The 14,789-nt window shown below is 42.0% G+C and overlaps 1 protein-coding gene across 4 annotated transcripts in view; it reads left to right on the forward strand.

Annotated features, from left to right (window-relative positions):
* Positions 1-14,789, forward strand: part of DOCK4 (dedicator of cytokinesis 4) — a 432,562-nt gene that overhangs the window by 303,934 nt on the left and 113,839 nt on the right. For all 4 annotated transcript variants that reach the window (XM_046020394.1, XM_046020397.1, XM_046020396.1 and 1 more), the window contains exons 23-24: positions 513-705; positions 13,568-13,695. In XM_046020394.1, coding sequence (XP_045876350.1) covers positions 513-705; positions 13,568-13,695 — 321 coding nt within the window. The remainder of the gene's footprint in view (positions 1-512; positions 706-13,567; positions 13,696-14,789) is intronic.

The following is a 14,789-nucleotide window of genomic DNA, read 5'->3' on the forward strand; positions in this document are numbered from 1 at the left end:
CAAGGTCACAGAGTTGACTAGAGGCCAAGCCAGTAGTACATATAATCTAGGTCTTCTGGTTCTCTGTCTTGTTTTTTTCCTTTAACCATAACTTCAGTGCTTTCGGGAATCAGTGTGTTTGGTTTCTTCAAGGTAAATGAGATTTAGATGTGCACTTGAGAAACCTCTAAAAAGAAAGGAAATATAAGTGACTGTATTCCAGGCCTTGGTTGAGCATTCTTTCCATTTGATCATGCTGCATTTTGCTGATTCTGTGCGATTTTTTGCCAATCATTTTGCTAATGTCAGTGATTTTCCAGAATTTCTCAGTTTTATTATATTGCGCCCTTGCACATTTTAAAACATGGCTTTTTTTTCTTTAATTGCAGTATTTTACCTTTAGGTACTGGAACCATCTTACTTCATTTTTTTAATCATTCAAAATTATTTGTCACAGTCTTAAACTCATTGACATTTTACAGCAAATTTCTTGGGGCATATCTTGGAGTTGATTTAAATCTCTTCCTTTCAAGGCTGTGTTTCTGAGCTCCTTCCCAGCTGTGTATTCCGAGCTGCTGAAGCTCTTTGATGTCAGGGAAGTGGCCAACTTGGTACAGGACACCCTGGGCAGCCTGCCGACCATCGTGCATGTGGATGACTCCCTGCAGGCGGTGAAGCTCCAATGCATCGGCAAAACCGTGGAAAGCCAGCTGTATACCAATCCAGGTAGGGTGGTGAGTCTCCTGAATGAAACACTTTCTGAAAAGCCATTGACCTTGGACAAAGCCATTCTGAAAAGCCCTGGTAATCATAGGTCAGCAGAAGCAATTAGAAAGAGAAAGCAGAAAATTCCTTTCTCAAAAGCATTGTGTTTGGATAACAGAATAAATGTATTAAGTGGCCAAATATAGCAGCATGGCTGTCAAAGCTTTATTTCTAGAAAGAATGAAAACCCTGATTGAATTATTGATTCTGATCATAAACTGGTGGTGATGTCAGGCATGCTTTCTTGTTATAGGTTTTATTTATTTTTTTAAAGATTTTATTTATTGGGGCACCTGGGTGGCTCAGTTGTTAAGCGTCTGCCTTCGGCTCAGGTCATGATCCCAGGGTCCTGGGCTCGAGCCCCACGTTGGGCTCCCTGCTCAGCAGGAAGCCGGCTTCTCCCTCTCTCTTCTGCTTGTGTTTTCTTTCTCTCTCTCTCTCTCTCTCTCTCTCTGTCTCTCTCTGTCAAATAAATAAAATCTTTAAAAAAAAAGATTTTTATTTATTTATTGGAGAGAGGGTACAGTGAGAGAGAGCACGAGCAGAGGTGGGGGGCAGAGGGAAAAGCAGACTCCCCCTCTGAGCAGGGAGCCCGATGCAGGGCTCAATCCCAGGACCCTGGGATCATGACCTGAGCCAGAGGCAGACATTTAACCAACTGAGCTACCTAGATTTTATTTTTTTTTAATTCAACAAAATTTAACCTTTTCTTTCAGAGAGGCTTACGGGGACCTGATATGATCCTTATTTGTTTGTCTCTTTGTTCTTAAAATGTTTCCATCGATTTGTGTTCTGAAACTGAGTGAAGGTTTTGATGTATTGTCATTTTTTATTTTATACTAGTACATGACCAGTTACTGAATTGGTTTTGTCATAATACCTGTTTTTAAATCCCACTGCCTTTTTCTTCTAGTTTTTCTTAAAATAAAATATTAGCCTCATTTTCAAGCTTATTTTAAGACGTTTCTATAGCTGTCACTAAATAAACTTCTAAAAATTGACTCTCCTGAGAATTCTCTTTCCACATGAATGCATATGTGTGTATATTTTTGAAATAAGGTTTCAAATATAGTTAAAAAAATGCTTTTTTATATTATTTTGTTGTAAAACATTTTAAACATACAGACAAGAATAGAGTGTAAGATAGTAAATCATTATTAAATCTCAATGGTACTGGGTACTTGCTTTAGATCTTTTATTAAGAAATCGGTCGCTAGAGATATGTTTAGGCTCTCCTGCATTTACTGACTTACTTCAGAGAAATTCCCACTAACAGAGATTGCTGTTTGTATTTTCTCTGCCTTTATTACAAATCTATAAAAATACATCTTTTTCTCATCTTTTCAAATATCTTTCATCTTTAGTCTTTGTATGATGACATTGTGTTGTATGTCATTCCATAGAGTGCTTATTCTTGACTAATAGACTTTCTATTTATCCAAGCTGTGAGATACATCTCTAGTTCATTCTTTCATTCTTTTTTTTTTTAATTGGATGGTATTCCATTCTGAATGAATTTATCTTGGTTAATTTATTTTTTCTCCTGTCGATGGACTATTTGTTTCTGTGGGGTTTTTTCACCCTGAAATTATATTTCAGGAAATAAAAGAAATTTCAAACCTTGTAATTTTTCCCTAGGAAAACATCTCCTCTTGGAGAAAAGCTGTTTCTTGCAGTGCTTTTGCGAACTCTGCTTCTCAGAGGCATAGGGGTTCTTCAGTGATCAGGGCGTCCCCCAGGATTAGGAGCAGGGGTGCAAAGTATAGGGGGTAGAGGCCCAGTCCAGGTACTTGGTGTTAGTTTTCTATTGACAACTGACAGCTACTACAAATGTAATGGTTTAAAACAACATAAACTTTGTATCTTATATTTCTGCAGGGAGAAGTCCAAAATCCTTCTCCCTGGGCTAAAATGAAGGGGATTAAGGTGTCCGCAGAGCTGTATTCCTTTGTGGAGGGTCTAGGAGAGGATCTGTTTTCTTTCTTGCCTTTTACAGTTTATGGGGACCACCTGCATTCGTTGGCTTGTGGCCCCTTCCTCCATCTTCAATGTCTGCAGTGGAGCATTACGAGATCTCTCTCTGACTCTCTCTTGCTTCTTTCACCTTCAAGGACCCCTGTGTTTATATTGGGTCCATCCAGATAATCCAGGATAATCAAGACCCTTAATTTAATCACTTCTGTAGCGTCTGTATTGCCCTTAGCTCTTCCCAGGTTCTGGGAATTAAGGCATGGACATCTTCAGGAGATGATTATCCTGTCTACTGCATATGGGTAAAACAGACTCGAAAGCTTGTGATAGCTCACCTGCAGATAAGGAGGTAAAAAAACACTTAGAAATCTATAAGTTTTATTTATGGATTAAAAGTTTTAAAAGTGAGATTTCAAGCGCTACGCTTGTGTGAGTATATACATCTTAGTCAGAAGGATGTTACCAATGACACTTTCCTGACATAAGATTATAAATCTAATATAGGACAAGATAAAGTAGAGATAAGGACATTACCAGGTATCAACTACATACATCATCAGTCAAAGACTAAATACTTCGTTTTTGAGAGTATTTCTCAGAACATAGACTATGGTGAAGACAGTTGCTACTTTGGGCTTAATTCTGATCAGCAAAGAAATGGTTAGTGAGATCGAAGTGAGAAGAATCTGAGAAAGTGACCTTATTTTCTGAGAGTTGATATTATCCAGAGAGAGGAATACAGAGTACAGTTGAGAAAATAAATAAGAAAATAAATTTCAAAACATTTTAGAAAAAAAAAAAACTAGATGTTATAAGCTCCCCAGGAAAGACAAATCATTGTAACAGTTGTCTTTGTGCTTGAATTCTGATAGAGTTCTCAGATAGAGACCCAACATGGGTCTGTGTGTGTGTGTGTGTGTACAAGGTTTCGTATAAGGAGTGAGCTCAAGTGATGACGGAGGCTGAGAATGCCAAACATCTATAGCTGGTCAGCTGGAGACCTGAGAGAGTCCGTAGTGGAAGTTCCGGTCCAGGTCTGAAAGCAGGAGAAGACTGAAGTCTCTGCTCAAAGACAGGCAGAAAGAGCAAATTCTCCATTTTGTCTCCTTTGGTTCTATCCAGGCCTTAAGTGCATTGGATGAGACCCACCCACGCTGAGGAGGGCAACCTGCTTTACTCAAGCTTCCAGTTCTAATGTGAATCTCATCCAGATATGCTCTCACAGACAGGCCCAGGATAATGTTTAACCAAATACCCAGGTACCCCATGGCACAGTCAGGTTGATGCATAAAAAACAACACAAATCCCAAGGAGGAAAAAAACAACAACAGAGGAAGCATGCATAGAAACCAGCACGACTATAGAATACTTCTGGTTGAGCTCAGGTTAGAAATTAATACAGAGAAAAGACAGAGGGACACATATAGTCAACACCAAAGAAGAGAATGACGAAAATCATAGGAAGATTCAAGCCAAGTTGAGGGTCCATGGGCAACTTCAGAGCTGGAGCCATTCCACAGCCAGGCAGAATTACACACCCCCAACGCCCCCCCCGCCTCCAGTCACCCCCCCCCCCAGCCACTCCCTCGCCTCCAGTCACACCCCCCAACCACCCCTCACCTCCAGTCACACCCCAAGGTCAGAGTTTAGGGCATCTGGTCAAACCTGAAGGCCAGCACTAATATTTGGAATCTACCTAGATTGGTATTTGATGGTGTTTGATGTTTAAGTCATCTGGGGTCCAGGCAGACATATTTAAAGTGTAAAAATTGAACAACTCATTTTCATTGTCTCCTCACAATTCTATTCTTCCTGTTTCCTGAAGGCCACGAAAAGGTCTAAATTTTGGAGAAGACGAATTTGCCAATGGCAGAAGGAGTAAATCTGAGGTATAGAGATTAAGGAGGAAGCATCACCGAAATCATAGTTGAGCCTAAGTTTTATCTGTTTGAAAATACATGTAAACATCAAGGCCCAAATTTAAACTGTTTCCCTGTCTTTTTTTTTTTCCCTAAACTTTTCAATACTGATTGGCACGTGCAAGTGCACTACTGGGGAACACTTGAAAGCCACGTCTTCTCATTTATTCCACTTCATCATCCACACTGGCACTGATGTTCAGGGGAAATCGGGGCTGGGATGTGTGTCTTGGTTTCATTTCCTTGTACAGCTGCAGTCCTTGCTGTGAAGGATTGCGAGTAAGGGCATTGCCCTGGCGGCTTGGGTGAGGACCCGCAGAGGGAGTCACTATAATCTAGACCCAGAGAGTGTGTGTCCTGCTGTCTTCCCGTTTTAGTTGTGTTGATACATGAAGACACAGAGCTCTCTGTTTCAGCTGCCCCTCACATCCAGTAGACTCGTGCTGTCGTTCATTCATTCAGCAAATGTGTATTGTGGGTGGAACCCACGCCAGGTATGATGTTAGAGATGTTTATAGCAAGTGAAACATCCAGTTCTTGCCCTCAGTCTGCTGCTAGTCTACCACAAAAGCTGACTTTGAGCAGGGAAGTAGATTGATAAGGTGCAGCCATTGTGATCTGGGAAGGGAAGAAGGTACTGTGTAGTAAGGAGACCTGAATGAGACTCAGGGTTCATCCCACCTACATCACCTGAATTTGTGGCCCGTGTCCTGACACCACTCTCACATCTGTATTTCTAGGCCTGATCTCTCCTCTAGGCTCCAAACCTGAGTAGCCATCTGTCCTCGGCTTCTCCAGGCAGATATCTCACAGTTACCTCAAACCCTTTGTCCCTCCCAGCCGGCTCCTCCTGTCCCAGTATATGGCAACACCAAGCCATACCTAGCTCTTAGCCATCCTTGAAACCTTCTTCTCCCTTCTGCCCTTTATCTCCGCCTCTCCTGAGACTGCTCTTGGGCCTCCACACCCTCTCACATGTGCCAGGTCCCATACCCCCAGCCTGCCACAGGTCTGTTCCACACTGCCGCATTGCTTGCACTCCTTTGGGCGTGTCCATCCTCACTTCTCTCTCCTCTCTCCCATCCTTCTGCATAGCCATAACAGGAACTCACACCAGATGATGTTGCTCTCAGCAACCTTGCTCACATCCCCTGGTTGTGCTCTGTTTCCAGAACACAGAAGAGAACTGATCTCTCGAGCCCCGTGACATCACCCTGCCCACCTGCCTGGTCCCATCTCTTAATGCTCCACTCTGCTGAACCCATGCTCCCCTGCTCCTGTCGGATCCCAAGCGATCCCCATTCACCCTGCTGGGCTGTTTAACTCTCATTTTCTCAAGCGTCTCCTCTCCACCGTGCATGCTCAGATCTCTCTCTCTTGCTCATATTGCTTTTTGCTTCTTGGAACACCTGACGTAGCTGAAACTGTATAATGAATTGGGTTTTAATCATTTCAAGTCTGTCTCCAACCCTTGCTCCAGAAGGAAAACCTCCGAGGGCTGGGACTTTATCTGTCCTGATCACAGTGATTCTCTCCGGCTTCCAGAACTGTGCCTGGTGCATGTTCCATAGAGGTTTCATGAATGAAGACTACATAGTGGGTCATGCATTAAGGATCAGGGCCGAGCACCAATAGGTACTAAGTAAGTGATGTGTATATATAAAAAAAAATCTTACTGGAAAAGGATGGCATGAGTAGGACAACAAACAGCTTGGGCAGTGGGAAGCCCACACCAGAAGCAGAGCACAGTGGATAAAAGAAACCAAGTGTTCATAGCATCTAGTTTGCTTTAGGAAAGGTGCCCCATGGTTGAGGCCTCCAGGGTAGGATGAAATCGGCTCAGAGATCATCCTTCGGCCTCTCCTGTCGTTTCCCTCTGTGGTCCTGACATTATCTATGTGAGAACAGAGCCCCTGCATTGTGTGCTGTCTTGCCATTCTGAGTGTCATCTGTCCTCCAGTGTATGAAAGTCTCGTTTGCAGGTTTTGTTGTCTGTGACATTGGCATTGAGGTTACTCGTGGCTTTGATCACCGAGGCCCAACCTAGCTCTCAATTCAGGTGTTCCACTGTGCCTCAGCCTGATTGCTGCCCACCTCCTTTATTATTTATCCCTTCCCCCACGGGACTACCTGGGAGCAGTGACAGTGGGCGGCCGGCCGGTTTGTGTCCAGCCCATGCTGGAGTGGGGAGTGACTGGCAACCGTGCCTGGCAGCTCAGGACTCCTCGACCCTGCCCCTCTGTGGACAGATGCTGACGTCCAGGCTCTGTGTCTAAGCCCTTGTTGGTACAGGAGGTAAAGACCGGTTTGTGACTTCCTTCAAAATTAATCTCAAGCAGGAAATCAACCAGCTTTTCACAGCCGCTTCTCCTCCTTCCTAGCCCTACACCCCCCTGAGAGTTACTCATGGGAGCGGCTTTACCACTCAAGTGGGTACAGGCAGAATGAAAAGTAAATGAGAGTCACTCCTTTACACACTCAATGAGATGCATAAAACAGTGAGCTTCATCTGAGATGTGGGGTGTGGGGTGTGTTGACCCTTTCAAGGACAAACTGCCTAACGGATTCTGTTGTTAAATGTATGGAAAGTTAGTGTGTGTTCAGTTGTGGGTTTTTTCTTCTTTGGGCTTGCTTGATGAGTCCAGGTGTTTCCTTTTAAAGGTAAGAATTAGCATTTTAACCAGTCAGCTTGTTTGGCATTTACCCACGGATTGTATCATTTGCATTGGCTGACATTGCCCTGGTAATGCAGAAAAAGCAAATCTGTTTAGGTAGTCACAAATTTCTTTTTATGCACACCACACACGAATTATTTGTCTACCTTACTCACTTTTTTGCAGTAGCTATTCTCTTAACAGTTGGTTGCAAATTAAATTTTTAGAAATCAAATTCTGCTGGCTGCAGGAACATATCAGATGAGCTTTATCTTCTTTCCTAATTAATCATCACCAGGCAGTGACTCCTGTCTTGTAATTTTTTAGATTCTTTTTCTTGGTTCTTTTTGTCAAGTAATTGATTTATAAATGAGTATTTAAGTTTCCTGGTCAGGCTTACCATTTAAAGGAACCCTGCAATGAATTATTTCACAAGTTTGGATTTTAATGTTCTGTGTTGCTCAAAGTGAGGAATGCCTGTGCCTTGTGTGGTTTGTTTTAGTGGTAAACCTAAGGCCAAACCCCCTTGTGTTGGTAAACCAATAAGAGAAACCATGCAAACACTGACAATGGCACTTTCCCAGTTGTGAATATTTTGCATTCCCTATGATTTTTATTAGGGTACAGAATTATATATTCTTTTACCTATGCAAATATCTTCTTATACTGGCTAGGATAAGAATAGAATAGAATCCTACAATGTTGAATTGATTGGTGAGGTTGGCCATCCTTGCCTTCATTTTTTTCTTAAACAGAAAGCATTCAGTCTTTCACTGTTAAGTATTGTGTTAGCTAAAGGTAGGCATTCCAGGGGCACCTGGCTGGTTCAGTCAGTTAACCGTCTGTCTTCACCTCAGGTCATGATTCCAGGGTCCTGGGATCAAGTTAAGCACTCTGCTCATCAGGGAGTCTGTCTGTCTCTCTCGCTCTTGCTCTCGCTCTACCAACCCCCCCCCACTCGTGCTCTCTCCCTCTCTCAGATAAATAAAATTAAAAAAAAAAATTTTTTTAATCAAAATAAAGGTAGGCATTTCATTAATGCTCATTATCAATTTGGGAAAAATACCTTCTATTACTAGCTTACTGACAGTTTTTTTTTCATGAATGCTGAATTTTGCATATTATTTTCTACATCTGTTAATATGGTGAATGAATATTGATTGATTTTCAGATGTTATACCAAACTTGCCTTCATGATAAACCCTTTAATCATATATATATATAACTAGATTCATTTTGCTCAAATTTTATAAGGACTTTTGCATCTGTGTTCATGAGAGATAGCAATCTATAGTTTTCTTGTCTTGTAAGTGTTAGGGCCAATTTAATGTTAAAACCTATTTAACTATTAGGGCCTGCTTAGCCAGAGCGACTCCATATTGCCTAGGTAGCCATATTGTTGCTTACATCCATGGACTTCATTCCGGGAATAAACGCCCTGTCACATAACTTTCACTTTGTCTCAGTCTCGTTCCCCTGACCGGTCAGTCTAACTTCTAATGGTTGGCATCGAATAAGGCTTTGCATAACTTTCACTTTGTCTCAGTCTCGTTCCTTTGATAACGGACCCCAACATTCTGGGGGCTCGTCTGCGATTAAAGGACGAAAACTGAATCAGCATCAGAATTTCTGGAAAAGCCTCCAGGGGTAAGATCTTGAGATTTTATCCTGCAGAATATGGTCTCTCTGGTTGCAGAGCTCCAGGGTATAGCCCACCGGGGAGAAGCTGGACGCGGCATTGCTCCCCAGGGCTGGAGTGGATGCGGGGATGCCCCATCCCTCCACTGGGAGACTGCCAGGGGTTTCGAGTCCCCCAGGCAGTCAGGGGACCTGCCAGGGTGTTCGAGTCCCCCTAGGCAGTCAGGGGACCTGCCAGGGGGTTCACGTCACCCTAGGCGGTCAGGGGGTTTGAGTCCCCCAGGCGGTCAGGGGACCAAAAAAAAAAAAAATCCCCAAGTGGCAGGTTATGTTTTTGAGTTGGGATTATATCTTGCACACCCTTAGACTTGATATCTGGTTGAGGAAGGGCTGCTGAGTCTGGTCTGCGGTTGTTCTTGTCTGTCTTTTTGTTGTCTGTTGTGTTGTTTGTTATGGTTAAAGAAATGGGGCAAGAGAGAGTAAGGGACCTATGATACCCCTAAGTCTTGTTCTCCAACATTTCAAGGATTTTCAAGGTAAAACCACCCAGTTGGGTGACAAGGTTTACCCAGGAAAACTCTCTAAAACTGGGAATCCTTTCTCTGCCTTCTGGCAGCACTCCCCCTTCTGTCTCTGCACCAACTTGGTTGTGGCCTGCATAACTGGCCTCTAGACTGTCCTCGGTGCTTCCTGCACCATGGCTCCTTCCCTCTTCACTGTCAAGGAGCAAGAAGAGCAGTAATACCTCTGACTAATTTTGGCATCAATAACACTGACCTTATAAAAATAGTTAGTTGTATTCTCTGTTCTATTTTCTGGGAGAATTTTTTTTTAAATTTGTATCTTTTTTTAAAATATTTTATTTATTTGACAGAGAGAAATCACAACTGACTAATTTTGGCATCAATAACACTGACCTTATAAAAATAGTTAGTTGTATTCTCTGTTCTATTTTCTGGGAGAATTTTTTTTTAAATTTGTATCTTTTTTTAAAATATTTTATTTATTTGACAGAGAGAAATCACAACTAGGCAGAGAGGCAGGCAGAGAGAGAGGAGAAAGCAGGCTACCTGCGGAGCAGAGAACCTGATGTGGGGCTCTATCCCAGGACCCTGGGATCATGACCTGAGCTGAAGGCAGAGGCTTTAACCCACTGAGCCACCCAGGTGCCCTTCTGGGAGAATTTTTGTAGACTTGTGGTGATTTCTCCCATAAATGCTTTGTAGAATTCATAGAAGTCATCTGTGTGTGGCATTTTTCTTATAGAAAGGTTCTTAACTACAAGTTCAGTTTCTTTACTGAGTATAGTGTTATTTAAGCTGTCCATTTTTTCTTGAGTGAGTCAAGTTGAATTATAATTTATGCAACTATTTATAAGATACATGGGTTTTAATAAATCAAGAATAATCCCTCCAAATTGTTGCACCGTTGACATCTTTTTATATTTATCTTTTTTTTTAAAGATTTTATTTATTTATTTAATAGACAGAGATCACAACTAGGCAGAGAAGCAGGCAGAGAGAGGAAGGGAAGCAGGCTCCCTGCTGAGCAGAGAGCCGGATGTGGCACTTGATCTCAGGACCCTGAGACCATGACCTGAGGCAAAGGCAGAGCCTTTATCCCACTGAGCCACCCAGGCACCCCCGTTGACATCTTTTTAAAAACCAAGTGGATCAGGGAATTGGTGTAGGGCATTTGCAAGTGGGCACATCCACAAATAATATGACCAGTATGGGCACATAATAGATAATGCTTTTGTGTTCATGACATCCTGTTGAAGAGAAAACACTGAGGACGATAAGCATCATTACTTGTTACTTTTCCAAAAGATTGAAATAAATACTGCATGAGTCCGTTACTTCTCTATTTCAAATACCTACTACATGACAAAGTAGGGATAAATTTAAGACTTCCAGTAACGGAGGAATGATACTTGTACAGTCGAAATTCACTGTTGATGGATTCAGTGACTAAAATGTGTTTGTAACCTCAAAATCTTACTTGTGACACTCTCACGTTCATTCGTGGCCATGCACAGAGCAGTGAAAACTTGGAGTACCAGGATGCATGCATTCTCAGGGGAGATGGAACAAGGTGGTGCTCTGCCTTCCTTTCCACTCTCATGCAGGGTAACTGGAGGATGGAGCAGCAGGGGGCAGTGCAGACCAATGGGAGAAGCTCCAGCTCTGGGGCCACAGGAGAGTTTGAATCCCACCCATGGCCCCTCCTTACTGGGCTGGCCTCAGGCAAATCACTAAAGGCTTTTGAACCTTTTTTTCTCTTTCGTAATATAAAGAAAATAGAATATGACTGCATGAGTTGTTTTTAAGATATAATATTTTTTATCTGTGTGGTCTGTGTATTTTATCTATGATACATTATTTGCTGTTTCATTGTTCCCAGGGACTTCTTAGAACTTACCTTGCATGAATAACAAGAATTGGCTCTTTATCTTTATCCCCTGATGAGAGTATGTGCAAGTACGATTTTCAGATGTTCAACAAACCTTGCTTTTAAGATAAGCCTGTCTGGTCGTGAAGTACTAGGTATTTTACATGTTGCTAGAATTGATTGGCTAAAGTTATAAAAAGCATTTTTGAATCTATGGTTGGTAAAGGAATTTTTTTAAAAAAATGTGTAGTCTCACAAGTTTAGGAGCATGGGAGAGGAGATAGCACATAAATATCAACATTTTTTTTTACCAAGTTGAGTGGTAGCTGACAGCAGACAAGAGAAGGCTGACCCACACAGGTGTGTGGAGTTGGAGTAATGTCAAGGAACAAACTCATTTACTTGACCAAACTGCAGACAGCTCAACGCCACTTCAGAAAGGATCAGGAATGAAAGCTACCAGTTCTCCAGGGGCACCTGGCTGCCTCTGTTGGAAGAGCATGTGACTCTTGATCTTAGGGTGGTGAGTTCAAGCCCCACTTTGGATGCAGAGATTACTAAAAAAAGATAAATACGTTTTTTTAAAAATATGAAAAATAAACAAAATACTAGGGATTTGAAGACTAAGGGTGCTATAAATAGGAAAATTGGATAAGAAAAATCCTTAGAAGCGTTAGAACCCTCCCCCGTCCCCTTCTCTAATTCAGCCAAAAATGGTTAAGTTCACTCTCTAAAGAAAGTGAACGAGGTATGCCTAGATTCAAGAGATCAGGCACTGCTAAATTTGAGACTGAATCACCACGCCATAAATGGGGCCTCACTGTTAAACAGAGAGACCCCTACCTGCCCCTTTCTTTCTTGATTTCAAATGACTAAAAGATGATGGTTTCATGCTCTCCCATAGAGGAGATTATCAGATCCCTCTGTAGAGAAACTGACCAGCCCAAGAAAAGACATATCGGATTCTGAAATTTGGGGGTCCCCTGATGAAACATCTGGATGCCTTCCCACCCTGCTGTGAAGCTTCCCCACTCCACAAGCTTGCCAACAGGCACACAGTTGTGGTTTTCCCATTTTGATGCCTTGCTTATAAAGGCAGACAACCAACAATCACCAGATGCGTGTAGAAAGACCTTTAATGTGAAAGCAGAGGCCAAAATGAAGAAACAGAAAAAAGAACTTGAAAGAAAAGGATTGTTCGAGGAGAGAAATAAATAAATAAATAACAGAATTGTCTCTGATTAAGCCAGAGAGAGAAAATCCATGAAACAAGAATGAAACATGCTATAAAAGGATATCCCTCAGAGAAAAAAACAGGAGTGGCTGCATAATGAAAATACAACACCTCTTCTTTGAAAATTACTAGGAATTTCATGCTGGGAGCACAGAGCATGAAACCAGGTGTGGGGCTGTTCTGAGCACAGGCACCTGTGTGAGCACACACCTGTGACACCAGCCTTGGAAATAAGAAAGAACTCTTTGGAGATTAAATAAACGAGAGCAGGAATAAGAAAGTTGAAGAGTTAGAAGATAATGAATTTGGACAAAAGGATGAAAAAATGCTCAAGAAGATGGTTTAAGACATTCATAATATAAATGTAGTCAGAATTCCAGACAGAGGACAGAAAAACTAGAGAGAAGGAAATAATCCTACAAGTATTTCCAGCCAAGTTCCCAGAGCTGAAGGACATGAGTTTATAGATTTCAAGGGCCAAGGCAAGGCCAACAATTAGAGAATTTTGAATTATCAGGGATAACTTCCTGAAAACTTTCAAAGAGAGATAAACCAAAGCAAAACAAAAACGGGGTCATGTGCAAAGCATTGAAAATTATAATGGTAGCAAATGCAAGATGTTGATTTAGCCAGAAATTGTCTTAGGATTTTTTTTTTTTTTTTTTTTTTTGTGACTGGGAAGAAGAAAAGGGTAAATCTACTATAGTAAGAAGTGTAGATGGTCGATCTCAATGAAAAATCAGTAAACGGCCAGATAAGCATGCCATGTAGATATTGGGAGGTAGAACAAATAATTCAAAAAACAACCTATTTCAGCACAAGAATCAAAGACCTCTCGAGTGCAGGAATCATGGATTTGGGAAAGGAACCACTGTTTTTCAATATCCATCATGTACCCTTTAATTGTCTGTGTTAATCCTTTAACAATTACAGTTAGATTAAAGAGTAGATAAGAATTTGAGTGAGGTCAGCGTGGGACTGCACAGATGTGACGCTAACGTTTCTTCTCTCTCCAGATTCCAGGTACATTCTCTTGCCCGTCGTGTTACATCATCTCCACATGCACCTGCAAGAGCAGAAGGACCTGATCATGTGCGCACGTATCCTTAGCAACGTATTTTGTCTCATCAAGAAAAATAGCTCAGTAAGTAAATACAGGTCAGAGTATGTAGTTCCCATCAAATGACTTTTGGAAATAAAAATGCTCAAAGTCCTCAGAGAAATCTCACTAAGCGTAACCCTCTGAGACTCTCACTTTTATTTCCAGCTGGGTTGGACATTTTGCTTTTCTTCTGAAAAAAATTTTTTTTCATCTTGTAAGATTGCTATAACACCAAATAACCTGGGTTTCCTAAACTTGTATTTCGAGAAAGAACTGAATACCCAGTGAGAAAAATTAGAAATCTCAAAGCCTCCCACATGTATCTTTAATCTTGATATGATGAATTCTCTGTGGCAAGAATAAATTACTGCCTGTGAAGTGAAGTCTTTTGGGACCCAGTCTGTGGAAGGCTGCATGGTGGTGGTCCGAGCTTGGCATGGCCCTCAGACCCTGCCCTGCAGAAACTGTGGAAACAGAGGAAAGCCCCGGGAGACCGAGCGTGTCTTGTACTATAGTTATTACTCAGCCCCAACAGTAATCACTAAAGTGTTGCGGATTTGGGAATTCCTGTGCCCGTACCTGATGTTTTCTGCAGTGCTGTTACATTATAGAATGCAGGACAAATAGAGAAAAATCACAGACTTCCTTAGAATTGGGGACAAGTCTCTGAGTATTCATGTAACGGCTCATGGGGCCGATGTGAAACTCACATGTAAAGGATGTCCTGTTCTAGCTCTGTCAGTTTGCAGCTGTGAATTGACTTATACTCGTCTTTGACAGCTTGTCCAGAGCAGTGCTGGGAGTCCTGTGTCTCTGCCTCCCTGCGATTACTCTGCTACCGTTCCCCCATGTTTGTTCCTCGTAATTATGATCACCTTCTGAAGGGCTCAGTGTTGAGCTGGCATGGAACCCCAGTGGAAGGAATGGAGAGAGGGCCCCAGGCCTGTGGAAACAGATTGGTACTTGAGAGGAAAAGGGCAGAAGCTGTGTTTAAAAATGTAGTAAGAGAGACCTGCCCAGGGAGGGAGGACTGATTTTTACACATCCCCAAGATCCTAGGCCCCAAAGTTGAGCTGGGACTGGGGAGAAGAGTGATGACGGGGAAAATGTTCGTTTTGCTTTAAAACTTTCCTGTA

Source organism: Meles meles, chromosome 10, assembly GCF_922984935.1.
Source record: "Meles meles chromosome 10, mMelMel3.1 paternal haplotype, whole genome shotgun sequence".
NCBI classification, from domain to species: domain Eukaryota; kingdom Metazoa; phylum Chordata; class Mammalia; order Carnivora; family Mustelidae; genus Meles; species Meles meles.